This window comes from Pollicipes pollicipes, unplaced genomic scaffold (assembly GCF_011947565.3).
Source record: "Pollicipes pollicipes isolate AB1234 unplaced genomic scaffold, Ppol_2.1 Scaffold_5724;HRSCAF=6776_pilon_pilon_pilon, whole genome shotgun sequence".
In the NCBI taxonomy this organism is placed as follows: Eukaryota; Metazoa; Arthropoda; class Thecostraca; order Pollicipedomorpha; family Pollicipedidae; genus Pollicipes; species Pollicipes pollicipes.
In genome coordinates this window covers 17,165,745-17,193,135 of record NW_023596746.1, presented here as the reverse complement: position 1 = coordinate 17,193,135, position 27,391 = coordinate 17,165,745, and the positions used below count along the sequence as shown (strand labels likewise).

General features: G+C 57.7%; 1 protein-coding gene across 1 annotated transcript; it reads right to left on the bottom strand.

Moving 5' to 3' along the window:
• Positions 1–8,434: 8,434 nt before the first annotated feature.
• Positions 8,435–26,445, bottom strand: LOC119102741 (TATA-binding protein-associated factor 172-like). Its single transcript, XM_037226198.1, is given in 26 exon segments — positions 8,435–8,742; positions 8,744–8,878; positions 9,906–10,031; positions 10,033–10,286; positions 10,289–10,662; positions 10,664–10,779; positions 10,781–11,455; positions 11,457–11,698; positions 12,007–12,123; positions 13,053–13,153; positions 13,794–13,861; positions 15,678–15,731; positions 16,162–16,293; positions 16,837–16,954; positions 17,311–17,486; positions 18,069–18,197; positions 18,901–19,022; positions 20,415–20,595; positions 21,071–21,187; positions 21,455–21,559; positions 21,960–22,068; positions 22,593–22,809; positions 23,469–23,503; positions 23,579–23,793; positions 26,010–26,168; positions 26,362–26,445. Coding segments are annotated over 25 exon segments (4,083 nt in total). The 5' UTR covers positions 26,118–26,168; positions 26,362–26,445; the 3' UTR covers positions 8,435–8,685.
• Between the last annotated feature and the right edge of the window lie 946 nt (positions 26,446–27,391).

Genomic DNA, 27,391 nt, shown 5'->3' with positions numbered 1-27,391 from the left:
CAGCACGTCGGCCGCCCACTTGGCCACAGCCTGCGTGACGTGTTCGGGCGGCCGCACGAAGGTGGAGTGGCCGGCAGCCGCCTCCGGCTCTGGCTCCGCCTCCGGCTCGGCCAGATCGTCCGCGTCCAACAGCCACTCGAGTGTCACCAGATCGGTCTCGGGAACGCCCAGTCGCGCCATGTCCTCGCCAAGCTGTCGCATAGCCGCCATGTTCAGCTCGGCGGGGTCCGGCCGTGGCGGCGCCGGCGGCGGCTGAGCCGGCGGCGGCGGATCCAGCGCCAGTTTGGGCGGCGTCACCGGCCGCAGGTCCGGCTGATCCGGCAGGACGTACGCGCCCCCACCGTGAGCACTGAGTCCAAACGGCGCCAGGAAGTGCTGACCGAGGCCGGTGTCGTAAGTGCTCACGGCCGTCAGCTGTTGCATGTCTCCGGGACCCGGCTGCAGGCTGTGGAAGAACGGCTGCTGCTGCTGCAACCGCGGCTGGTAGTGCTGCTGTTGGTCGTGGCTCTGATGCTGTTGGTGCTGCTGCTGCTGTATCTGGTGTTGGAGTTGCTGCTGATGCTGATGTTGGTGTGGTTGCTGCGGCTGTTGCTGCTGCTGATGTGTATGTTGTGGCTGCTGCTGTTGATGTGGCTGTTGTTGAGGCTGTTGCTGCTGTTGATGTGCGGGTGGTTGTGGCTGCTGCTGTTGATGTGCGGGTGGTTGTGGCTGCTGCTGTTGATGCGGCTGCTGTGGTTGCTGCTGCTGTTGATGGTGAGGTGGTGGAGGTGGCGGTGGCGGAGGCGGAGGCGGAGGCGGAGGCGGAGGCGGTGGCGGTGGCGGTGGCGGCGGCGGCGGCGGAGGTGGTTGCTGCGGCTGTTGCTGCTGTTTGCTGGTGCTGGTGCTGGTGCTGGTGGTGGATGTGCGGCGGCGGCGGCGGCGGCGGTGGCGCGGGGTGGCCGTGCGACAGCGGCGACAGCTGGTGGTGCGGCCGCGCCGTGTAGTAGTACGGCTGCAGCTCGTGTCCGGCCGGCAGCGGCGCCACCAGCTGGTGCAGGGCCGGCTGCTCGGCCGGCGGCGGCCGGTCCTCAGGCGCCGCCTCGGCCAGCGCGCCGCTCGTCACACCGACCAGTCGGTACTCGGGCACCACGCCGACCGCCAGCCAGGCACCGAGCACCAGCGCGTCCGGCACCCGGCGCCAGCTCTCGCGGATGAGATACATAGCATCGCGCAGCTCGGGCCCGCCCAGCTCAGACTTGTCGCGCGCCTCGCTCGCCAGATGCTGGAACTGCAGACGCCGGTAGCCAATCTTGAAAGCCATCTTGATGCCTTCCTCGAATGGACTGCGCGCGCCGATGGTGGAGAGAAAGCGGAGCTTGACGTTTGTCAGCTTGTAAGTACGCTCTACGTTGCAACTGGTCTGGCCGACAAGAAGCACTATGTTGCGCTCCTCGCGACGCATTACTTCGTCCACCCGGTACAGCCACTCCGAGAAGATGGAGTCGGTGAGCGTGCCACGCGTGCTGTACCGATACTGCAGAAGTTTGTCCAGCGAAAACTTACTGCTGAAACCGCAGGTGACGGTGCGACCAATCACCAGCGGCGGCAGGCGCGTGCTGCCAGTCATGTTGGGACACAGGCACACCGACACGCTGCTGCAGTGTTGCCGCTTGGCGGCCGGCGAGCTCACCAGCGACTGGCGCGGCAGCAGCTGGTACATCAGCGGCAGCTCGCCGAAGCAGAAGATATCGGCCGGGTCGGTGTTCTCCAGGTCGTGGTCCAGCTGCTTCCGCTTGAAGAGCACGAAGCGCTTGGAAGCGGCGTCCGTCTTGGACTTTTCGGACGTCACCCGAAAGCTGTATCGGGTTTGGAACTTCTGTAACCAGCCCTTGGAGTACGTAAACGTGTCGGGGATCCCGACGGCGCGCCCGATCTCCTTGGCCTTGGAGAATAGCCGCTCGCGCGAAACGTACATGCCCGCGTTCCGTCGGTCCATGTACCAGTTGTACAGGCGCTGCTCCATGAGGTCATGCTTGCCGGTGCGCGCCCGTTTGCTCTTGGCTTTCTCTTCCGACATGGAAAGCCACTTGCCTTTGTTGCCAATGACGGCGGCCACCGTCGAGCGTCCCACCGTGACACCCCACTCCTTGCGGAAGTAATCCACCATCTGCTTGGCGGTGGCGTTGCGGTTCTCGTTGTGGTAGAGGCAGATCTGGCGCTTCTGTTCGATGGTGAGGTCGGTGCGGTTGCGCTTCCGCTTGGGTGCCCAGCCCGACTCGTCCTCTTCCTGGCGCGGGCGCGTCGGCCGGCTCGACCGCTGGCGCCGCTGGCGCGTCGTCCTCGTCCTCCTCTTGCTCCTCCTCGCCGTCCTCACACTGCGCCGCGCCGGAGCGCGTGGCCGGCGGTCCGGAGAACGGACTGCCGTCCGCGCGGCCGGCGGTGACGCGGCCGCCGGCTGCACCGCGCTGACGGAGAGCGAGGTGACGGCGGCGGAGCCGGGCGCCGCCGACACGGCCAACAGCGGGCCCGACGGCGGCAGCACGAGGGGCCCCTCGGCGCCCGCCGTCGGGAACAGGCTCGGCAGGTGGCCGGCGATGGTCAGCGGCGTGGCGAAGGTGACCGCCTCCACCGGAATCTCCTTCAGCGTGTACACGGGCAGCGACATTTCCATGGCCGCCAGTCGGACCGCGACAGCACGCGAAAGTGGGGTCTGTAGTGATGTCAACGCCCGGATAATGTTGCCATTTCAAGAAAAGGCCAGCTTTGGTTCAGACAGTTGGAAACAGCTGATGACAAAGCACTCCAATCTTGATATGTGGGCACGCAATTATCTTGTGTGTCAACAACATGCGATGGACCTCATATTAATTATTGTAGATCTTCGCAGATCATAATTATGCAGCTATTTCCAGGAACTGATATGCACGCAGAATATTCTTACTCCTGTAAACAACATAAAACATGCACATAAATGAGTATGGAAATGCCAGTACAATCATCTCAGGTTGAAAAATTCACGCACACATCTTGCAAGTGGGCACACAGTACATCTTGCACAAACATTAAGATGGCCAGTATCTACCAACAGAGCTGCGGGCATCTTCAAACCTGTGGCAATACTGGTTTCAGCCCTGTAAGTGGTATGTGAACCAGAAATCTCTATCACTGAGGGTTCATTAATATTGGGACATATTGATTCTGCGGTCACTGTTGCAGAACCCTCAGTCTGACAGGGAGGGGGAGGCGATGCGAGCCCGCAAGTTATTTATGGATCCGTCTCTGGTATCCTGCGTCATCGCGGCCAAATTTTCAGTAGCATCCACATCCGTTGCACGTGTTCCGACAAGATAAATGTGTCCTTAGTGTTTCTGGTTTCGGAGCAGCGGCGGTTTCTGAGGAGCAATGCACTATGATCCACGGCCGGCCCGGACGGCGGACCGTAGCCGGCGTTCCGCGGCACCTACGATGCCGCGGAACGCGTGCGGCAGGCCGACATTCTCACATCAATGGAGCCATACATCCTAAAGGTAAGGCTGAGGCTTGTAAAGCTATGCATCATTACACCCAGAATTGATCAAAGGATATACCTGTTTAAATGTAGTGTTCCTACAATGCATGGCCTCCTGTGTACGAGATAGGAAAGCGGAAAAGTGCGGTTTTTTGAAAATAGCACCTCGGACATGGCATACTGGGGTCAATTTTGAACCTAGCAACATAAAGTGTTTCGCCAATCACGAGATCTCCATGACATTATGCCACTGATATGCTCTGCTATGGTTTATCTTCCCAAGGTTGGGAGCTGCAGGGGAGTGGCATGGATGCCCTGCTATGAGGCCATGTCATGAAAACAGGTGGCCAAGGTTAAGGTCTAAGAGACTTGGTTCTCCAAGATTGTGAATGGCTAAAACATGATATACTATGCCACATGATAAAACAAAAACAGTCTTGGGAGAGGCTAACCACTGCAACTCAGCTTCAGGAAGAAAAATGACCAGCAGGTGCAGTAGAATGCAATATGACATTCTCATCTCAGTTGTATATTGGCATAATTAGGCACAAATTTTCTGCATCTTTTTAACAGATGCACACTAGCAACTCGCCTCCACTGACATTTTGTCATTCAATTTGCATGGTAAGTGAATTATCAAATGGATGAATGATAAATGGGATGTTTCTAAACTTTTCCAAATGATAAGATCAAAGCATCCCCAATGTGCATGGATAAGCAAGGGTTTTGCACCTGCCACCCAATGCGCATCAAGTAAAGGCTGAGGCTGGGGCTAACTATCACTTGTGACAAATAATGCAAATTCCTATAAATCCACCAAATGGCACACATAAGATGCAGAATGTTAGTAACTATACTATTTTATATGCATACACACACACACACACACACACACACACACACACACACCACACACACACACCCACACACACACACACACAACACACACACACACACCACACACACACACACACACACACACACACACACACACACACCCGACACACACACATACAACACACACACACACACCCACACACACACACACACACACACCACACACACAATATATATATATACTATATATATATATATATATATATATATATATATATATTATAATGCTGGTAACTACAACTATTTTACAGATGGGCTATGGGTGTAAAATATACTCACTCAGGGGTGAAAATGCCTCAAACTGTTACATGGGGCACAGCCAAAAACTTATTGAGTTGAAGCTCTGTGAAAATGTACCTCACTGACCTTTAAGTTTATGTCAGGAGCCATCTATGCTAAAAAAAAATGCAGACAAAAGAGAGGGGGAGAGGGAGGAACTGGCTGAGTCTGTGGCATAAATTAAAGTTATCATGTGAGTCCAGTGAAAGCTGCTGGTCAGAGCCTGGTCTGGGCTCTGAGGCACATTTCTGCTCATTTTGGTGTTTTGAATAGGCCTGTGGAGAGCACCAAGATGGAGAAAAGAATGAAGCCAGGACAATTTCACTCCTACATATTGCTTGCTGATGACTTGTACTGACAAACATTACAAGCAAAAGGGTAGCAACGAAACCTGCTAAACACATCCCAACCTAATTTCTATTCTACAAAAGGCAGCAGCCCATTCAACATACTGAGAGCAGGTTCAACAGTGCCCCAAATATGGCAGCCAGGTTCTCTGCTTGGGGATAGGACTGTTTATCTGAGGGCCAGGGGAAGAGCCACCAAGATTTTCATGATGATCTTATCTTTATTATCAATATCTAATTACCCCTACTGTTCTATCTTTCAGAAGGAAAAAAATCACACCAAATTAGCCATCCAATATTTTAGATTACACCTTTACTACACAACTACAAATCACAGATGTAAGAAAAAGCACCAAACTTTTCACAATGCTCACTGTAAAACTTCACTGCTGCAGGAGAGCTGATATACTGATCAGTTATTTGCAGCTGATTTGACTGTTAAGCTCAAGCATCAGAAAGTGACAAAAAAAGGAAAAGTCTGTTGCCCTTCAATGCACCATGTTTGTTTTTATCTAAGCACTTTAATATAATTGGTGAATATAAGGTTGCTGGGCAAAGGTGTGGTTTCATATTTGGTTGGGAGAATTCACCCCCCCCCCAAAAAAAAAACTTTGAAAAGAAAGTGGGCCAAACCAAGGGAAAGACCCATTGTTAGGACATTTTGGAGGTTTCTTCATTTTTACTCTTCAGCCCCCTGCCTCCACCAACTCATTTTTCAGTACTACATCTCTGCTACAAGGTCTCAGACAAACCAACGTGACAGTGATAAGAAGGCTGTGATGCTTCTATGGCTATGCAGTACAGTTATGCTGCAGCAATGTTAACTGCCCTATTCCTTCTCAATCATCATTCCTTCACTTTTTGCACACTATTATGTATTTTGTGGTTTAATCCAATCCTTGCTTCTGTTCAATATCTGTCATAAGGTGCCACCAGCACTCTCAAAACAACACAATCTTCTCCAATTGAAGAAATTCTGGTCCAAAATACCCAAAACCTGTCCAAAGATGACTTCTTGCCCTAACAACCCCACACAAACAGGATCTCATAGATAAGACAGAGCTAATAATCTTACTCCTCAGAGAAATACCCAGAGAATGGAGAAACAGATTGGTTCCAACTAATCACCAATATAATTCTCTATTCTCCTGGTTCTTCTCTGAGGAATAAGACTATTACTGCTGTCTTACTTATGTGAACGATGTTCCTTGTGAATGCACTTAACAACTTACAAACAAGATCTCCTTAAGCCCTGCCATATCCCATCAGCTAGCCCTTTTAGGCAGCTCAACTAATTTATCAACTGGACTATCAGGGCTACTTAACTGATAACACTTTAGATACAGCACACAACGAGCATGCTGGGTTAATGGAATGTTCCTAAAGTTGAGGGCAGGTAATAGTTTTTGACCATCTTTCTTGTGAATGCTTGATTTGCTTGATGCTTGCTTTGCAGTGCTTGCTTCATTTGCAAAGAGCTCACAGCTTAAACGCCTGACTCCCCCAATCTTCTTGTCACAGCATATATGGGGGAACCACAACTGACGGCAGTTAAGAAATTAAATGAATATGCATCGAACGACGCAATGTGCTAGTGATCGCTGCATCAGTGGACTGCGTTGAGAATGTCTCCGCTGCGCCAAAATTGCTTGCATGGAGCAGCGTCTAACACAATCCATCACCCAACCCCGGCATAGCAAAACATGGCAAAAAGCACGTATCGGCAAATTTCTGGAGCTACCTATATGGCTGCCGCGTAACACAAAGACCATGGCGGGAGGCGAGGCACTGAGACTCACGAGATGAACTCCATTGCGCACCTACCGTCCCAACAGGAACCATAAACAAACAAGGCTTGGTGTTTGGGTACCGGTAAATGCGAAGAACACCTGTGAGCACCAGCTGACGGCATGACGTCAATGTAGCCCTGTGTTGATTTAACACTGCCTTCTGACGTGTAAACAGGCCCGTGGTTACGCGGGTGCGCTTGGTACCTGCACATTCCCTGGGATCTGCAGTGCGCCCCCCCCCCCCCTTTCAGCCTCCATTCATGCAAGCCTTGTACCTAAGGTAAAGCGGTTTATTTAGACAGGGATTTAAAAAAGGGTAAAGGGGTTTGTGTCAGATCTTAAATGCGTAAGACAGTGTAAGGTTTTGTGTCGAAAGGACACCATTTTAACTAGCTTACTTTTATTGCGCGGGAGCTGCCAATATTCGTCTTTATCTCTAGGCTTGGGCAGATCAGACCCAAATATGAAAACCAGATCCAGAAACGTATTAAAAACAAAAGACCAAAAAAGGCCCAGTCACATCTAATTTAAGATGCCCAAGCATACATACACACGAAAGTGTGCAAACAAAAGTTTCCGTCGTAGTCACATGATTCAAATCACTGCCATTCGATAGCGAACTTGCACACATGTGGGAGAAACGTAATTCTGTAGCACAATGCGTAATTTCACCAAATTGTTACTGACGTGTCTCCAGCATGGCTGAAAAGCAAAGAAAACAAGAAAAGCAGTATGATCCTTGATTTCAAGCACTCAAGCTAAACGGCGGCTTCCCGTTTCGCGATGTTGAGCGAGCGAAGGGCTTGCAGAGCCCGCTCGGCGAGCTAACTGATTGGTTAGCCCTGGGTGCGGCTAGCTTACACGCAGCACGCCTCAAAGGAAGCTTAGGGCAAAACCGGTATCATGATTCCAAGAAATAATTGTACGACTCATCCCCGCGTATTGCTCGCGAACGCCTGGCCTGACGGTTGGTTTGAGGATCACACGCCCTGCTGCCTGCCTCCGGGCCAGAGGGGCTGACGTGTTTATGCGAGGTGCTAGCCCAACAGTATCTGGGCCGTGGAGGCAGGTGGGGGCTCGCACGCCTATGACCGTGTTTAGTCAGTCCCGTGACAGTTTGTGTGAGGTTCACACTTCTTGCCTAAACGGCCAACTCTGACCAAAACGTCTGAAACGTGATCGTTTCAAGGCCATGTATTTGTCAAAACCTAACTTGTTTACACACTCGACATCACACTCCGAGGCACCAATGCATCCAAAGTACGTGTCGTAGCGCCTCTCGACCATCCGCATGGGCATTCGCGCTCCAAGTCAACGCATACCTCGCAATCGGGTGCGTAGAGAGCAGCAGCAGGACGACCTCAGTCGCAACATCCACCCGCCCAGCACCGTCTTAGTTTGGACCCCCGACGGTCGCAACATAGAACCCAGCGGGCGGACAGCCCCAAAGGCTGCCTAGGTTAGGAGGCGTCCGACCGACAATATCACACGGCACACTGCACGCTCCCTGAAAGTCTGCACAGCAGCGCGCCGGCGCGGGACAGGCTGCGCACCGAGTGGCTTCCCGGCGCGCGCCACTGGACCTCGAGGCGGACGCACAGCGTCCCGGACTATGGCTGACGTCATTCGGGGGGAGGATCACGCGGACAGTGCGCAACGGCAACGGACCAAGTCGTCCAGAGTAGGTCTGCTTACGTAACGCCAGCAGTTTAGCTCCCTGCACGCAAGGATGTGCGTTTCGAGACCTTTTGAACCCAGGGTCATTCGGGACTCAATTAGGTAACCACGGCCACGAATTCCACCGAATACCACCGAATAACGGGCCCATGCAGTGACAGCGCGCGTGGTCCCGGACCAGGGCAGCCAGCCGTGTGAACGGGCCGCGTCAGGGCGTCGCATTCGAGCGTAGGGTCTTCATGAAACTGGTCAGGTCGTACTCCTGCCTCGTACTGCTCTCCTTCCCACAGTTCGGGCAGCGACTCGAGCATGGCCTTGATGCCCCGTGCCTCGGGAGCGCGCGACCCGTCGGCCGCGCCGCCCTCCTTGCGGTGCGCCTCCAGCGTGAACAGGTCGAACAGCTGTTGGAAGATGAACGGGTCAGGGTCCGACTGAAGCAGGGTACACCATACCAGTCCCACTTGATCAAGACACGCCCCCGTCCCTGCACACCCAGACGCTCAGTGTTGGCTGCAACTTGCTGGTTAGCAGCATCCAGATCTGCCAAATAAACCCCGAAGAGCTGGGACTGAAAATCTGGGATTTCTCCGTCATGTCCACCGCAATCAATTGTGCGGATAGTAAACATGAGCGCGTTAAACACAAACACCCCACTTGGGTGGTACTCGTGGTTACCGGCGTCCGGTACGCCACCACTCTTCTGTGCGTCAGCCTTCCCAAACGTGCCACTATCTTGTAGGATCCCATAATTCCAATGAAATAAAGCACAAGAGTAAACGTTCTCAGTAGCTTAACGAGGATAGTCATCACGTTACGTTTTCATGCAACGTTCCAAACCAGGGCCACACACATTACACGAATAACTCTTTTAATAACTCGAATAACTCTCGAATAACTCTTTTAAGTTCAACTCCACAGGAGTTGCGGCATACTACACTGAGCCAATCATGGCTAGGTGTGAAGGGTTCATGGGAGAACGACAGGCTGATATACGCAGGCCCAGTCCCTTTTGCACGCGCTAGACCTTTTTGACCATGACAACCATAAAAATATTATTTCAAACAGAAAGGTTTTCAAGATCACTACATTTCGAACAGTCGAAATATTACATTATACATTAATGGAACGCGTGAACGGGGGTGTTTGTGGAAGTACGCTGGTCTAGCACACCCAAGCGCCTGCGTGGATGTTCCATGTGGTACTCAAAACTTCATGTCGCATACCCTTCTGCAGGTTTGCGAACCCACGTCAAAGTCAACGTCAAGACACATGCCCCCACTACGAGGCAATATTCGCACCATACAAGAGCAGGAGACGTGCGTTTATCGCCCTGGGGATATGCGGGGCAATGCGCACCGGATACACACAAGGACGCCGCACGCCACACAGGTGCCCACACAGTAAGACACAGGAGCGCGGCGCACGCACCTGGTCGGTTCCCATGGTGAGCAGGCTGCTGTTCTCGCTGGTGATGACAGTGTTGGCCGTCATGAGCTTGAACTTCTGCAGGCCCATAATCTTCTGCTCGAGCGTGCCGCGCGTGATCAGCCGGTACAACGTTGACCACGCGCCGCTGGCCGATGCGGTGCGCGCGGTCCATCGCCTGAAGGTCCTTCATCGGGTTCCAGTCGTGCTCGACGAAGATGACGGTGTCGGCGCCAACCAGATTCAGGCCCAGCCCGCCCACCTGCGTGGTCAGCAGCAGGCAGTCGATGCTCGGGTCCGTGTTGAAGCGGTGCACCAGGCCCTGGCGCTCGCCCGCCGGCACAGCGCCGTCCAGCCGCAGGTACGTCACGCCCGGCAGGTGCGCTGCAGCAGGTCGCGCTCCACAATATCCAGCATCGACTTGAGCTGGCAGAAGATGAGAGCCCGGTGCGGGTGCACCACGTCGACGGCGAGCGGCGCCGCGCCCGCCTCCTCGCCGATGCCCAGGTCCAGCAGTAGCTGGCGCAGCGCCACCAGTTTGGCCGAATGCTGGATGTGGTCCAGCGTCGAGTCGTGCGCGCGCAGCCACTCCTTGACGTCTGTGTGGCTCGGGTGCTGCTCGCTCAGCACCAGTTTCGGGTGGTTGCACACCTTGCGCAGGTACTGCAGCGCCTGGAACACGTGCGCCGGCGCGCGCTCGCTGCGGCCTGTTTCAGCGCTCTCCAGACCCTCCACCAGCGAGAGCTGCGCCTGCGAGCAGCGTGAACGCCTCGTACAGCCGCTTCTGCACGTCAGACAGCTCGCAGTAATAGTCTTGCGTGATCTTGGGCGGCAGGTCGTCCAGCACGTCCTCCTTCAGGCGGCGCAGCAGGAAGGGGCAGCACCTGGCGGTGCAGCGCCTCCATCGCCAGCGCTCCGGCCTCCTGCTCGCGCGAGTTGGCCTTGGCGTCGCGCGACAGCAGGATCGGCCGGCTGTAGCGCGACGTGAACTGCTTCTCCGTGCCCAGGAAGCCAGGCATCAGGAAGTCGAACAGCGACCACAGCTCCAGCACAGAGTTCTGCAGCGGCGTGCCCGTCAGGATCAGCCGGTGCATGGCATCCAGCTGTTTGATGGCGCGGGCCACCTTGGTCTTGCCGTTCTTGATAATGTGCCCCTCATCCAGAATGCAGTAGTTCCACTTGACGCCTGAGAAGAAGTCCAGGTCGTTGCGGACGATGTCGTAGGAGACGATCACCAGGTTGTGCTGCGGCAGCCGCGCCTGCAGGCGCACCCGCTCGTTCGGAAGGCCGAAGTAGTGCAGCGGGCTGAGCTCGCTCGGGTCAACGAACTTCTCCACCTCGTACATCCAGTGGCCGGTGAGCGTGGGCGGGCACACGATGAGGGAGGGCAGCAGCGCACCCTCGGCGCCGCCGCCGCCGCGCCGCAGCTGCTCGCGTCGGGCGGCCTGATCCACCGCCAACATGCAGAGGCTCTGCAGCGACTTGCCCAAACCCATGTCGTCGCACAGCACGCCGTGCAACTGGTACGTGTTGAGGAAGGCAAGCCAGCTGACAACCGCGCCGCTGGTACGGCCGTAGCTGCGCGCGCACTGACGCCGGCACGGCCACCTGGTCGATGCAGGCCGGGTCCATCAGCTGGTCGAGGAAGCGGCGCTCGGCGCGCTTCAGCTCGGCCAGGTGCGGCGGCACGGCCTCGGCGCCGCCGCAGCCCGGCTCCAGCGGCATCAGCTGGATGATGGCGGCGAACGAGCGGGACGCCAGCAGACGCACGGCCGTGTCCCGGTCCGACATTCGACCTGGCGGCACGGCGCCCGCAGTTACCGCCCACCGCCACCGCACGCCGCGTCGAGGAGCTGCACAGCTTCACAACTCGAGTGTCCTCGGGGCAGCGCTCTCAACCGAATATGTAAAATGGAAAGGAACCCCAACACGCGCAACCCGCCAGCACCAGCGAATCAACGGGGGTTGAAGTTTGGCAGACATGGGTGGCCTGTGACCACGTCCCACTAGTTACGCACACAGCCTCACAGAGCCCCGGCGCTGCCTCACCGAGCACGAACTCATTAAGCACTCCCACCTCACAGAGCTCCCGGCGCTGACTCACCGAGCACGGGCACGACGAGAAGAACGATATAGGGCAGCGCGTCCATCCAGAGCGAGTCGACTAGGCAGCTGACTGCTTCTATGGCGCCCTGGCGCGTGGCCACGCTCGAGCCGCTGCCTGCAGGCGGCCGAACCACGGGCGGTTGTCAGATGAGCACCACCGTCGGCCGAGCGCGGCGCGCGCCCGGCCCGACACCACGCGGGCCAGAGCTTAGGCCGGTCGCGGCACAGCGCGCTGTGTCGATAGCAAGCCATCTATCTTAATAAAGGAAGGCGACACACGGTCGCCGCGCACCCTTCATGGAGGGCTCGCGACGGCAGAAGCTATTTAAACGTCCAAGGGCCAAGACGCGACCGGGGTATGAGCCCGGTCCCCATACCGGGGTCTGAGTCCGACCCCCATGCAGGGGCCTGAGCCCGGTCCCCACGCCGGGGTCGAGCCCGGTCCCCATACCGGGGTCTGAGTTCGGTCCCCATGCGGGAATTGAAGGCGTCAACCGTTCGGGCATAAAGCCCCTGATAGCGAGCCACACACAGTCCCCGCTATTGCATGGTTCCAGACACACTGAGCTGATCTCACGCGCACGTCAAACAATACAACGCACAGGAGTTTCATCATCCGCCGCCTTCCGGTCTGCGCACGGGAGTCAAACATGGGACTTGGAGCAGGACAACATAGTAATTTTGCAGATGCTTTATCACAGCTTACTTTCCAAAGAGTGCCATGGTAGGATGAAGAATCCTCTACCGGTCAGTTCCAAACGAAAAACAGGTCCTGTAATTGCACATGATTGAGTAGATACTTAACAAGAACACTTATTCTCACGAAGGTGTAACATATATATTTTGGCAGTCAGCTTTTGACAAAACTGGTCAAAAGCGGACTGATAAAATCTGGTTTGGTCACAAGCAAGGTTACAAACAAATTTACGGTCTGCCCGGCGAAGTGCTAAACTAGCTGATCAGAAGTGATTGTGGACGGAGGGCGGCAGCCCAGCGGAGCGTTAGGGGCCAGCTGGACCGGCGGGCGGCGCCGCCCCGACTGACCGAGCAGCGGCAGCACGTGCTCCACGAGGTAAGTGGCGGCGCAGTGCAGGTCGAGCCGGGCCAGGGCGGCCAGGCAGCGGGGCGGCCATGTGGCGCACCGCCTTGTGGCCGTGGCACAGGCAGTCCCGCAGCCGGTCCAGCCGGGAGAAGCGCCTGCCGCAGAGGGGCCGCGCCATCAGAGGGTACCCTACTTGACTGGTCATCTCCGCTACCAACAACGCAGCCACCGCTCGTGGTGATCACAGGCGCAGTAAAAGGGCTGAACCAAATATCCCACATGAAACCAAGTGAAATCAAAAAAATAAAATCAAACGAAATCAAATATCAAATATAACAAATGTGGCCTCGGCCATGTTGAAGTGCTTAAATCACATGCCCCGGTGCTTCTGGCAGAATTAGCTGTTGAGATCTTTCAATTAGCCAACAGCACCAACAATCAAATCGAGGACACGGTTATGCCTAATCGATATTTTCGCATCACCTGCCGTGACTTGCCTTCAAACATCAGTACCCCGGGAGTCTGCTTCCATACCAGATGGTGTATGTCGGGATGCAACGCCGGCACGATGACCTCAGTGACCATGGAGGCCGTTGATGAGGTGCTGAACGGCGTGATCGGGCGGCGGCACGGTGTCCAGCTGCGCCAGCGACAGCTCCAAAAAGGCAGTCCGGCAGCGCGGCGCCGAAGCGCTGGCAGACCCGCCGTCAGCGCGCGGCAGGCACCCCGCCGCTGCACCTCACGCTGAGCCTGACATGGCGAGGGTCAAGTCAGCACGAGACACACCCTGCCGCGGCACCTCACGCTGAGCCTGACACAGCAAGGGTCACGTCAGCACGAGACACCCCGCCGCTGCACCTCACGCTGAGCCTGACACAGCAAGGGTCACGTCAGCACGAGACAACCCCGCCGCCGCACCTCACGCTGAGACTGACACGGCGCGGGTCAGGTCAGCACGAGACACCCCGCCGCCGCACCTCAAGCTGAGCCTGACACGGCGCGGGTCAGGTCAGCACGAGACACCCCGCCGCTGCACCTCACGCTGAGCCTGACACAGCAAGGGTCAGGTCAGCACGAGACAACCCCACCGCTGCACCTCAAGCTGAGCCCGACACAGCAAGGGTCACGTCAGTACGGACAACCCCGCCGCCGCACCACCTCACGCTGAGCCTGACACGGCGCGGGTCAGGTCAGCACGAGACACCCCGCCGCTGCACCTCAAGCTGAGCCTGACACAGCAAGGGTCACGTCAGTACGAGACACCCCGCCGCCGCACCTCACGCTGAGCCTGACACGGCGCGGGTCAGGTCAGCACGAGACACCCCGCCGCTGCACCTCACGCTGAGCCTGACACAGCAAGGGTCACGTCAGCACGAGACAAACCCCGCCGCTGCACCTCACGCTGAGCCTGACACGGCGCGGGTCAGGTCAGCACGAGACACCCCGCCGCTGCACCTCACGCTGAGCCTGACACAGCAAGGGTCAGGTCAGCACGAGACACCCCGCCGCTGCACCTCAAGCTGAGCCCGACACAGCAAGGGTCACGTCAGTACGAGACACCCCGCCGCCGCACCTCACGCTGAGCCTGACACGGCGGCGGGTCAGGGTCAGCACGAGACACCCCGCCGCCGCACCTCACGCTGAGACTGACACGGCGCGGGTCAGGTCAGCACGAGACACCCCGCCGCTGCACCTCACCGCTGAGACTGACACGGCGTGAGTCAGGTCAGCACGAGACAACCCCCGCCGCCGCACCTCACGCTGAGACTGACACGGCGCGGGTCAGGTCAGCACGAGATAACCCCGCCGCTGCACCTCACGCTGAGACTGACACGGCGTGAGAGTCAGGTCGGCACAAGACACCCTGCCAGACCCCCCTCTCACCCAGAGCTTTGATACGAAAAGGGACCAACTAAATAGCAACAGCACAGTTAAAACTCAGCCCAAACACGTACAAAATGTCACAAGACAACCACTTGGGTGGGAAATGAGATACAAAAGAACCAATGGGCAACAGCTAGACACAAAGGCCTCAGCGGCGGCCGGACATGTTCTTGCCTGGAGTTCTAACGCGGCGTTGTTCTCTTGAGCGGCGGCCGAGGAAGCGGCTGGAGCGGCGGCGCTGACAATCGCTCGGGCGCCCGGGCGGTCTGGTCGCCGAGCCGCGCCGACCCGACCGGTCCTCCTCACTCTGCAGCAGCACACAGCGCACCTCACCGACGCACCCGGCCCGCACACTCCACTCCACCATCACAGCGCCGGACACTTGTCTGATGCGCGCAGGGCATGCTCACGACACGGAGGGAAAACGGGGCACGGTCGGTGGCCGACTCCAAGCCCACAGCCTACCGTACACAGGCTGCGGTGCCACGCAGGGGACGCCACGCTGACCTACGCGGCAACAAAGCTGCACACTCCTCCACAGCGTATATACGGACACGCACGCAGAGCGAGAGTGCTGCGTAACGGACCGACGGCCCGGCAGGGCGAGCCCGACTGACAGCCGGGAGGAGGTGGGGAGGGGGGGGCGTCACGACGCGACTGACCTGCTGTAGCCTTTCCAGGCTGACGATGCCCAGCAGCTCGGCAGGCGGACGGGCGTCAGCCGGGGCGGGGCCGGCGCCGGCCGGCTGGCAGTCCGGGGAGCACGGCGTGCCCGGCCTGCTGTCCGAGCGCAGCTCCTGCCGTCCGACACGGCACACACGGGTCAGTCGAACACAGCCGACACAGCACACATGGGTCAGCCGATCACAGCCGACACAGCACACATGGGTCATCAGAACACAGCCGACACAGCACACATGGGTCAGCCGATCACAGCCGACACAGCACACACGGGTCAGTCCATCGCAACCGACACAGCACACATGGGTCAGACAGCCGACACAGCACACACGGGTCAGCCGATCATAGAAAACTATGGGATCAGAGGCGCTAGAGACGGGTAGCGCACCAGCACACACCACACACCCGGCCCACGATGACCCATTCGGATGTACACAGGGAAGACAGGAAGCCGCCCGAGCCCGCCTCCAGTCACAGATGCAGTAGCTTTTTCACTGCTGCCAGCCAGCTGATGGCGCGAACAGGCCGCAGCAGCGGCGGACTAACCTGAACGCAGGGCGTACTCAGAGGATCACAGCAGCTGAAGGCACAGAGGTTTCTGATGATCTTGGAGACGGGCCCCGACTGGCGCTGGCGGTGCAGCTCCAGCAGGCGGACCACGCCGTCGGCCGCAAGGTCCTGTTGATGACGTCACACGGGCGTCAAACACGCCGTTCGCCAGTGGCAGACGGGCGGCCTCCAGGATCGCCGCACAGGCGGCGGAACGGCACAGTGCACCACGCGAGGGCGCAAAGCTGGCGGACCGCGCGGGCCGGCGAACGGAACGGAATAAATCTGCTGCCGCCGAACATCGCCTGTCCACCTCCGCACACGCCGACCTCGCAGTGGCTGGTCCCATTTTCGGCAATGTCATATAACCAGCCATTCGTCTGTCACTGGGACACGGACAGTCTGTGCCTTTCCGAGCAATACACTCAGAACTGTGCATTGTCAGGGAATTCACAGCTCCGTGGCTGCCTTACTAAAAATGTGTAATCAATATTTAATAACATTTCCGGGTTTATGTGGCTAAGCCTGTGCGACGCCGCATTTTCATCTCCGCGCTTTGTTCGACCTGAAGGCCAGTCGAATACCAGGAATGAATTCGATGAGCGAGCTTGCAAATTAAATGCTGAGTGAGGTGACGTAGCGGTCCCCGGCCCGCTGCCGGCCAGAACGGACCTGCAGCTGGGGGTCAGTCTCGCGTTTGATGCTCTCCATGACGGGCCGCACTACCGGGTTCAGCTTGTCGGTGAGCCGGTTCATCAGAATCACAGCCCGTGCCAGAGCCAGCTGGGTCCTGCCGCAATCACACGCAACCACTATTAGAAGGTGAACAGCACGCACGTCTTCAGATGTGCGGCTCGGTCGGAGATGTGGCTAAGTTCACACGAGCCGAAATCGACACGGCAAAATGCAGAGAATCGGCGAAAACAGGCCAGGGGACCATCTAAGCCAACAGTCTTCCCCTCTGCTCCCGTCACACCAAACACCCGATCCACACAGAGCATGGTAAAACGAGCTGTCTTCCTTACACCTCGCCCCCTCCCTTCCACATATTCACCTCCAGGCCATACATTCATCCACTCCCCATGTAATGAGTGCCGCGTGAGCGGACAGCCCGGCCGGCGGCCCCGTCCGTCCGCCGCCACTGACCTGGTGGACCAGCCGGTGTGGTCGTCGCACACCTGCGCGCCCGAGCGCTGCAGGCTCAGCCGCCGCTCCTGCAGCTTCTCCATCACCTTGGCCGACAGGCGGCTGCTGTTGAGCAGCGCCGCCGACACCGGCCCGGTCAACTGGCGGATCTGCTCGAAACTCAGCACGCGCGCGCTCTGGAAAAGGCAGCCGACAACCAGCTTAGCAGCTCCGCGGCCACGCTCTACAGTCATTTCGTGAAGCTGAGCTATGGCAGACGAACCAGACTCCAGTTCGTGATGCTGACTCTGTGCGTTTGGCATGACAAATACACAAAAATAAAAAAGACTGTCATGTCGCTACCATCAGCTTCGGCGCCCCGTCTTTTTTCCCCTCCCCCCCCCCCCACACCCGCGGAAAGCCCGCGCACTCCGAAGCCCTCCTGGGCTCTTCTCCTGTCCCCCCCCCCCCCACTCACCTAAACGCAACTTGTTCAGCCCGAGCGCCTCCTCATTTGTTCCCCCCCAAAAAAACAAAAACAGAAAAAACAGCAGAGCGCGCGTTAGCCCATCCCAGTAGCCTATCCTGTCCAGAGAGCCTCGCACCACCCCCCGCCAGCCCCCTTCCCCTCCGCCACTGGACCCCCGTCGGCCGCACCAGTCACCAACACCAGTCAGGCCCCTCCCACCCCTTCCGCCAGGGGGTCCCGTGCCGCTCAGAACCGCCCGCTTGCCTGGAAGCCGGCATCGACGGCCAGCTTGTAGTGTTTGAAGCAGAGCCAGGTAGTCGCGGCAGTCCTGCTGCAGCCGCGAAAATCCCACGGCCGTCTCGTCGAAGCAGACCGACTCGGCCAGGCAGCCGTGCAGACGCTGCACGAGCGAGTCGGGAAACTCGAACCGGGGCGCCGCCTGCGCGGACGGCGACGGCCGCTCAGTCAGACGGCCTGCCGCGGCGGCCCGCGGCGGCCCGCGGCAGCCCGCGGCGACGCCGGCACTGCTTTAGAATTACGCCGGCTAACTGGCGCTTGCGCATCGGGAACGCTCAGAATACGTACTATCCCAAGGACATGGTGCATGTCTGGCCGTTGTTGCCTTCGTATGCCACTGGGCTGTAAACAAGGGAACTAAACAAGGGAACGGGAAGGGGTGGCAGGGGAACGGCTGTCCCTCTAACTGGAAAATTGGGATTGGGATAGCTGTCACATAACAACGTGGAGGATGACAGAAGGGTGCGATGTCCTAAGGCCACGTTAGGTTCAAAATATCCAAGCATACCGTCCGCACTTGGCGTAACGCCAGGGTTTCGAGAACTCGTGGTCCTTGACCACAGGCGTCACGAATGGACGCGTGTGAGTGTAGAGGACGGGACTTTTACACTTGTACATTTACACTTGTACATTACACTTTTACATTTACACTTGTCCGCCGTGCGGCACAACAGCTGATGTGAAGACACACACGCGCTCGTACACTGCGCTTTCATTCCCTCCGTAACCGACCCGCGACTTAAGAACCACTCCAGCCCAAGTCAGGCCGGCAAGAGCAGGACCCAGGACTCTCCAGTCCAGCCACACGGCGAGCAGGTGGTCCACGCACGGCTGGTGACACCCACCTTGACCCACTCGGCGATCACGTGGCCGACCACCGCGCGCTGCATGGCAGACAGTGAGGTCAGATGGGTGGAGAGCAGCGCCACATACGTGCTGACGGGCGACTCGACCAGGTACACGGCGCCTGCGGGCAGGACGGTCAGGTCAGGCCAGCTATGCCGCACCGGCGTCCCGGCTGGCCCGACACTCAAACGCCACAATGTGGTCACGGCTGCACCGCGACAGACCGCCGCTTGACCTGGGCTCACATGCACTCAGAGTAATACACTCCGCACAGCGCCGCATATCAGCTGGTCCAATCGGCAGCAATTCATTTGTGGGAAAAACAAACCATTGGGCACTCAACACTACAGCATCTTACACACAACATATCACATCACAACACAGCACATCACAACACATCATCTTAATCAACCTTACAAAAAATTCAGTGGCAGACCACAAGTCGATAGGATTTGCTCGTTTTTTATCAATAATTGCAAAGTTGCAGAAGTTTAAAAGCAACAAAAATAACTTGGAACAAGCACGCAGCGGTTGCGGTCCTACCACTGACAGTTGGAGCACACCCAGCGGATACTTCAGGAAACATAGCCCTTTTCTCCGCTTAGTCTGATAGTACTTTACAGCTGGCGTCGCAAGCTTAACTGTGAGGTTTTCTAAGCCACCAGGATAGGCTGGCTATTGGCTGCGTATATGGCGGCGTCTTAGCCGTGCCATGCAACGCCATTTTGGACTGGTATCGACGCAAAGTCGTTGGACAGTCCGGTTGGTGTTGCTTTTGACCGTGCGTGCGCTTAGAAGCGCACTCTGTGTGTAACATGGAGCACATATGACATTTTCTGAGTATGTGATGCAAGTTTAAGTTGTATGCCTGTATGAATAGGCAGTCGATCTTCAGTGACGCCTCTGTCGGCCTCACCATTAAAGAACGATGTCATCTTAGCGCAAATGAGGTCACGGCGTACTCAGGCTGGTCAAGAGAATACGAACTTTAAACCATTCGGACATACACACACTCACATACAAGTGGACAAGAAAGAGGCCACGGACATGCCAATGCGATTAGATGTTACCCAGAGTCTTGAGTTGCTGACTTGCCAATGTAAGCGTCGTGATATATCACAAGTAAAAAGCATTCGTAGTTGCAAAGCGGCCGCGCAATGTCTCTATCACTCTGAGCTGGAGCCCAGAGAGCGAACACAGGGCAATGGCAGCAGTTCCGAAAAAACCGGAACTGCTGCCAAAGGCGAGCTCTAGTGAACGAAAGGCGAGCTCTAGCTGCCAAAAGCGGAGCTTCATTGATCCGGCGGAGACTTCATATTTCCCTTTTTATTACATCAATTTGTTGCACTTACGTTCGCCCTCGCAGGAACACGACCGGTCCCCTCCGAACCTGTCATAGAGCGGTCCTCACGGCGCTGTTACGGACAATCGACAGAGACCACGAGTTGGCATGGACGACGGCTGGCCTAGGACGGCCGCCGGCAACCACCCGGCCGCCGGGCTGGCCACCCACCGGGCATGGGCTGCACGATGTAGGGGCTGAGCGAGCCGAGCAGGGCGGCGCCGGTGAGGCGGGCGCGCATGGCGGCTCGCTCGCGCTCCGCACCGCCGGCCGTCGCCGCCGCCGGCCCGCCCACGTAACACTGGCTCGGCACAGCCGGGTCCACAGCGCCCGGACTGCACGGCCGGCGGGTCTGTGAGAGGGAGAGGACGCCGGTCAGACGCCCCCGTACCGGGGGCATCGCGGCTCACGTGTCCACACACGGGCGCGTGCCAGGCCAGGCGTCTGGGCACGGAGGGGCAGCAGCCCGATCGCAGCGTCCACAGAGTACTGAGCTCACCGGATCACAGAGCACTGAACTCACCGGATCACAGAGCACTGAGCTCACCGGACCACACGGTCCAGCTCTCGTTAAGGCCAGTCAGACGGGCATAATAGCACATGCCTACAAGCCACCGTAATGAGGCACTGACGAAGATTATCGGCAGCGTGGCCTGGTATTGTTCAGCTCCCAGAGTTCGCACGAGGAACTACAAATAGTGACAGCACGCGGTAGCCACTGACACCTGGCGGGGTCGTCTGCGCCGCGCACAGGCAGCAGCGAGCGCGACACGGCCTGCCGGCGCAGGCGCGCCACTGACCAGGCGGGGGGGCGGCCAGCAGCAGGCCGGGCTGATGGCCATCTTGGTGGGCTGCATCAGGATGCACAGCCAGGAGGCGATGTGCGGACACGTGGCCGTCAGCAGCGTGGCGAGCGACGTGCGGCTGACCAGGCCGGCCCACGCCTGCAAACAGAGCGGGGCCACTCCGGCGGCCCACCCCCCCCCCAACAGAGAGCGTCACTGCGGACACGTAGCCGTAAGCAGCGTGGCGAGCGACGTGTGGCTGACCACGCCGGCCCACGCCTCCAAACAGAGCAGGCAGCGTCATTGCTGTACGCGCGGCACGTCCTCAGCACCCCGCGCACGCCACCAGATGCATCTCTCGACCGTGCCATCGTGCCGTCTCGCTGCAGGGGCGCGGCCCAGACGTTAACGCAGCTTGTGTCTGACCTTGACCAACAGGTCCAGTATGGCAGCTTGGTCCTCCAGCAAGGCGCGCTGGAAGGTGAGGCGCAGCGCCATCTGAATCACCTCCGCCGACCACGTCTCCAGGTCCTGGCGGTCAGATGGTGGCGTCACACAACCCGCCGCGAGACGCCACATTCAGGCGGCCGGCGCAGAGCACAGTCTGGAAGATGCGTACAGAACGGACCGCCCTCAGTCATACCCTATACAAGGATAAGACCAGGCTGAATCAGTTCACCTGGCAAAACCAGCGGAATCGCAGCGATAAGCTTGGATGAGACTCAGGTGAAGACAATCAATTTTGGCCGACATTTTCGGATACGTTCCCTAAATCATAGCCAAACAGCATTCCAAGCGCGTAGCATAAGCCACATTCCCAGCTGGTTTCTGCACAACCTTCGACACAAAACCCTTCCCAGCACCCACAGACACGAAAAGGCACCAAAACAATAGAGCATCGCCAGTGCCGTACAGTCCGGGCTGGCCGCACCTGACTGTGGACCAGCTGGCTGAGGGTGAGGGCGGCCGACCGCCGCACGCTTGACGAAGTGTGCCCCAGGAACGGCCACAGCCGGGGCACCAGCGACGGCAGCGAAGTCCTGCCAACGAAAACGTCCACAGTCATCAGCCGCATCAGCGCACCAAGCCAATCCCTACCAACCTGTTAATGACATTTTCGCTCAGCGGCGCTAAGAACAAATAAAGAGCGCGATTAACGAAAATTTAAACAAAGATAGAGAATACACGCTGGTTGGAATATGACCGTTTTACATTTGCGATGTCCCAGCTCAGTATTTTTTTTCTTTGAACATACCAAAAACCAGGGCACCGACACGGATGGCGAGAGAGAGAAGAGGGAAGAGGGAAGAGGGAAGAGGGAACAGGGGAGAGGGGAGAGAGGAGAGAGACCCCCAACACACATGCCGGATTACTTTTTCGGTGGGCTCAACCTCTGTAAGACGTTTGCTTTATCTAAATCACTTGATTTGTTCGGGTAATTCCGAAAACTGACATAACGGGTCCCAGAACGTCATCATTGTGCTGTATCGAGCCCGCCGGTGGTGTCCGGGACCGACCAGGGGCACAATTAGCTGTCGACGGAACCAGCTGTCGGCCACCTCACCTGTCGGCCACCACGTCCTGGCAGCTGAGTGTGGCCAGCAGCTCCATGACGGCCGGCGTCGAGGTCATCAGGTCGTCCAGCTCGGTCAACGAGTCCCAGAGCGTGGCCACTATGCCGGACACGGTGGCGGCCGGGAAGAGGCCGACCAGCTCGTCACAGGACGACACCAGGCAGTTGGCGGCCACGGCCGACACGTCGTCACAGGCGTCGTCCAGTCCTGTTGGCACGCGGCACTCGCTGTGGCAGCTGCACGCACCGCGCTGACGCAGGATGGTCACGGTGGGTGGGTGGTTGTATGTGTGTGTGCGTGCGTGTGTTTGCGCGCGTGCGAATGCACGTGTGCGTGCGCGTGCATCCTCGTGTGGTGTTTGCGAGTCACATGCGGCGCGAGGCGTGTCGCTTGCGTGCGTGCTTCCGTGCGAGCGGGCGTCCGTGCATGCATGCGTACTACTTGCGCGTTTGCTTATGGGCGCGTGAAAAGGGTGAGTGTGAGAGTCCGTGCGCAAAGGGAGAGAATGCGGATCTGTGCGCGAGTGCGCATGTCACGAGTGTATGTGGGCGTGCGTACGCGTGTGAGGGTGCGCACGTATGAGTGTGCTTACTCGCCGCAGGGAAGATCTAAGCAAAAAAAGCAAACAAATAATGTGAAACGCTCCTCCCACAAAAAGGGTGCCGTTCTACCCTCGGCGCAACAGGAGGGCTTCGAAACCCCACAGAGCACATGCCATTGGTGGACGCCTCCCAGCAGGCTCGACCATGCCACTTCCACAGGGGCTACCCGCGCGTGACTGAGCTGCCTGCCGTCCCTGGGACTGAGCCCGTAGCGCCGCGGCCCGCCGGCGCCAGCCGCTGCTCCAGCTGACCGGCTACACTGACCCTGCAGCACGGCGTGCAGGAGGCGGCGCAGCCGTTCGGCCGGCAGCTGGCTGCCACGCACGGCCAGCAGGTAGCGCAGCGCCAGCTGGCCGCCGTGCCGGGCCTCCCACTCCGTGCGGTCGAGCAGCGCCAGCAGCACGCCCGCCAGCTGCCAGACCGACGACAGCGGCAGGAGGCGCAGCACCGCGCCCAGCGCCTGCGCCGCCGTCTCGCGCACTGGCGCCACCACCTGGTCGCCGATGTAGTCCCCGAGCCGGTCCAGCGCCAGCAGGCGCACCAGGCGCAGCGCCAGGTCCTCCAGGCGCAGGCGCTGCCGCTCGGCCATCTGCCGGCGGAGGCCACAAACATCCGCGCGTCGTGACCACAGCTGACTAAGCGCAAGCCTTTCGTGCACTGTTGGTTCAGAGGGTACGGTCTCCAACCCAGGTAGTACCGCCGTCTGCGCGCAGCACCACTGAGACCCAACGAAAATGCTTGCTCTCGGGATGTGAGCAGCCGGCCGTCGGCGGCGGAGATGACTCCGTGTCAGTTCATCAAGTCAGGATGTCCGTGTCAGCGGCTCATCCACATCTGACGCACTACGTTGGCCGTATTCGGCCGATGATGCTGCTGAGACCACGCACATGCGGTACAGAACTGCGGTGGTGCAGCACCACTTCATCCAAGCGTCGAAAGATAACGTAGCAGCAAAGCCGACGCTGGAATCCATTGGCACCTGCCCTGCGTATCCGGCACATTCAGGATAACTTTGTGTGCCTTGGGACGCTGCTTTTCGTTGGCGGCTTGAGGTAGTTGACGGTCTGCCAACGATGGGGGCTTTACGAAACTACTGTCGCTACCGAAACGGAGAAGGAAGGTTTCCGTTGTTCTGTGCGTTACTCAAGGAACTGAACACCACCGTTGTCTCGCCGGTACAGATGAACTTGTTAGTTCTAAATGAAGCGGCGCAGTGCTGCCCTGGTGAAAATATGAATTAAGAACAGATTCAGTGGTCTTGCCTACCGAACCATAAAAACATCCTCCAAACCTTCAAAAACGTCACTGCAGGACCGTTGCCCACAGCAAACAGCTCATCGTATTTCAACACTTTTGAATTTGCCATTTCCAATTAGTAGTATCATTTTACGAATTTTTCGTTTACCTGTGCACGTTAACGACAACACCGCGTTCCCACTGCCCCTGTCAGTGGCCGACACACAGAGAGCTTTCCTCACAGTGTTATTTGTCAATATTTGGAACTAAACAAAGCTATGCTATTACAGAAAAAACCAACTGAATGCCTTCCCGATAAGATACCAGTCAACCGCACAGTTCCTTTGGCACTATTTAGAGGACATACGGATCTCAGAGCTGATCTCCGGGTCTCAGCACAGGATAGCCTCTCTTTCTCAGACTAGTTGTTCCTAATCATTAATACCCGGTTAACTACTGGTGAAAAATCGGGAGCTAGATTGAAGGGGACGACTTCGCCCACCCCCTCCCCCACATTGCATGCCAAGCCGAGTGATGGTAATTGGGTGGTTTGGGGTGTAACCACAGCTACCGGCATTTGGCGCGTGACAAGCTAAAACCTTAAGCAAAAGCCGCCGTTAACTGCACCTGTGGTGCTGCGGTGGTAAGGTCAGAACATTTCAGTACCATCTAATCTCCATTTTAATTTCAACCGTTGCGGTCGGCCCGTCTGCCTGTGTGGCCGCGGCAGATCATCTCAGAGGCGGCTACTACTCCGCACACTGTCGTCTGGCACATACAATGACACAATGAAACCTCCAGAGCGTTCTCACACTATGGAAATCGCTTCTCCACTGGATTATCGCAAGCGTCCTGTGCGGTTTGACGGGTAGTGCCGTTTGTCACGTCCCTGGAGCTGACATTTAGACGCGACCGGTGCCACGTTCAACGGGCGGCTTATGACGGCACCGAGCCGGCATCGTCCACTTCGGCACCGATCAAGCGCTGCCTCACGATGTGATAATGAGGATCTACACGGGATTGCGTCAGTCCAGTGCAGATCCTCATTACGTTCAGTGCAGCGCTCGTGAGGATGCACTGAACGGCTTGCTCAATGCACGCTAGGCTCGCATGTCACTAGCCGAGTACCGGCATACGCCGTCTCAGCCGAAACTCAGACATTACTTCAGCCATGGCCGTACGTACTCCGCGCAGTCACATCATTTTTCATTCGGTTCCTTTTCGGTGGGGGGCGCGTTTATCACAGTACAGCGTGACAATGCGAGTCGGGAAGCGCATCCTTATCGGAACGCGCGGCGGAAGGACCTAATAGGAACAAACCGCCCTAGGATTGGCTGTTCTGGCTACTGTACAGTAATACTAGCCCACTATGACATATCCCTACAGTCAATGCAGTGCCTGCGCCACCGTCGACTAACAAATCATGCGTGGTTTGTTCGCCGCTGTATTGCGCTTGCGTTTGCGGGTGCAGCACTATGCACTTGATATTCGAGTCCATCGCGCGCGTCGCTAGAAATGCTCTTTAACAAGTTGCACCACACCATTTGCGATGCGCTCTGCCAAACATACCTGCTGTTGTGAGAGGCCCGGCTGCCGGCCGGCACCGGAGCCGTGCACCTTGAGCGTCTCGCGCAGCGCGGTGACGGCGCCGTGGCGCACCTCCCACTGCGGCGACATCAGGTCGTCGCAGAGCAGATCACACCAGCACTCCAGCGGCCACTCGTCACTCTGAAACGGCCGCGGCCGGGAACGACGTCACGCGGCTGTCGCCGGCAGCGCTCGCCTCCAGCGCGCCGGAGACGCCCGGCGAGCCGGCCGCCGCCAGACAACCAGCCACACACGGCAGTCAGGACCTGCGCCATGTCACACCACGCTCGGGCCTCCACCGCTGACGGGCGAGGGTCTGGAGACGCGCGCTCACCTCGTCCCACCGCTCGACGCTGATGTAGGAGGACAGCTGACGCCTGGGTGGCACCGGCGAGTCGTTGCGGGCCAGCTTCGCGGCCGGCTCTCCGGACCCTGCGCGGCCCACACCCACGCGTCACCGGCACGACTGCACGGACCACGCCCGGGCCGAGTCACGGTCACAGGGGCCAGTCAAGCACAGGACGCAGATGGAAGGCAACATCAGTCATATACAATTATTTGGAAGTGGTCGAAACAACGCAACCTTGCCTCGCGTTCTGACTATGGGAAGTCGCCCGCCAAGCGGAGGAGGGAGGGGCGAATTTAAATGGTGATTTGTGGTGGCCTTACATCCCCTACAACAAAATCAAATGCACAAAAAAAATAAGCCGAAGTCCTACGTGACCTGTACATTAAGACATGTTTGCATCATCTCTCGGTGTCGACTGACCACAACCGATGCTGTCAACGGGCGAAAAATAATGTGATGGGTTGCACGGGTCTATGTGCTAACGAGAGTTTAGGACAGGAATGCTTCCCAAAACCTCTAATTACATGCTTCGGTTGGTCGCATCACGCAAGCACATGCTCGACAGTCGTTTGGTGGCCCGCTAACAGGCGATTATGCTGCCGCCGAGGTCGGATCACACAACACAAGACGTGACCAGGCCTCATCCCAGCGCTGCGAACGCTCGGCCGGCTGGACAGAGCCCATGTCAGGAGCATAGTGACCGTGACTAGTGGCCGTGACTAGTGACTGTGACCAGTAACTGTGGCTAGTGTCTGTGGCTAGTGTCTGTGACCAGTGACTGTGACCAGTTACTGTGGCTAGTGACTGGCTAGTGACTGTGGCTAGTGACTGTGACCAGAGATTGTGACCAGTGACTGTGCCTGTGACTAGTGACTGCGACTAGTGACCAGTGACTGTGACTAGTGATCAGTGACTGAACGAGACTGTAACCAGTGACTAGTGACCGTGACTAGTGACTAGTGACCGTGACTAGTGACCAGTGACTGTGACTAGTGATCAGTGACTGCGACTAGTG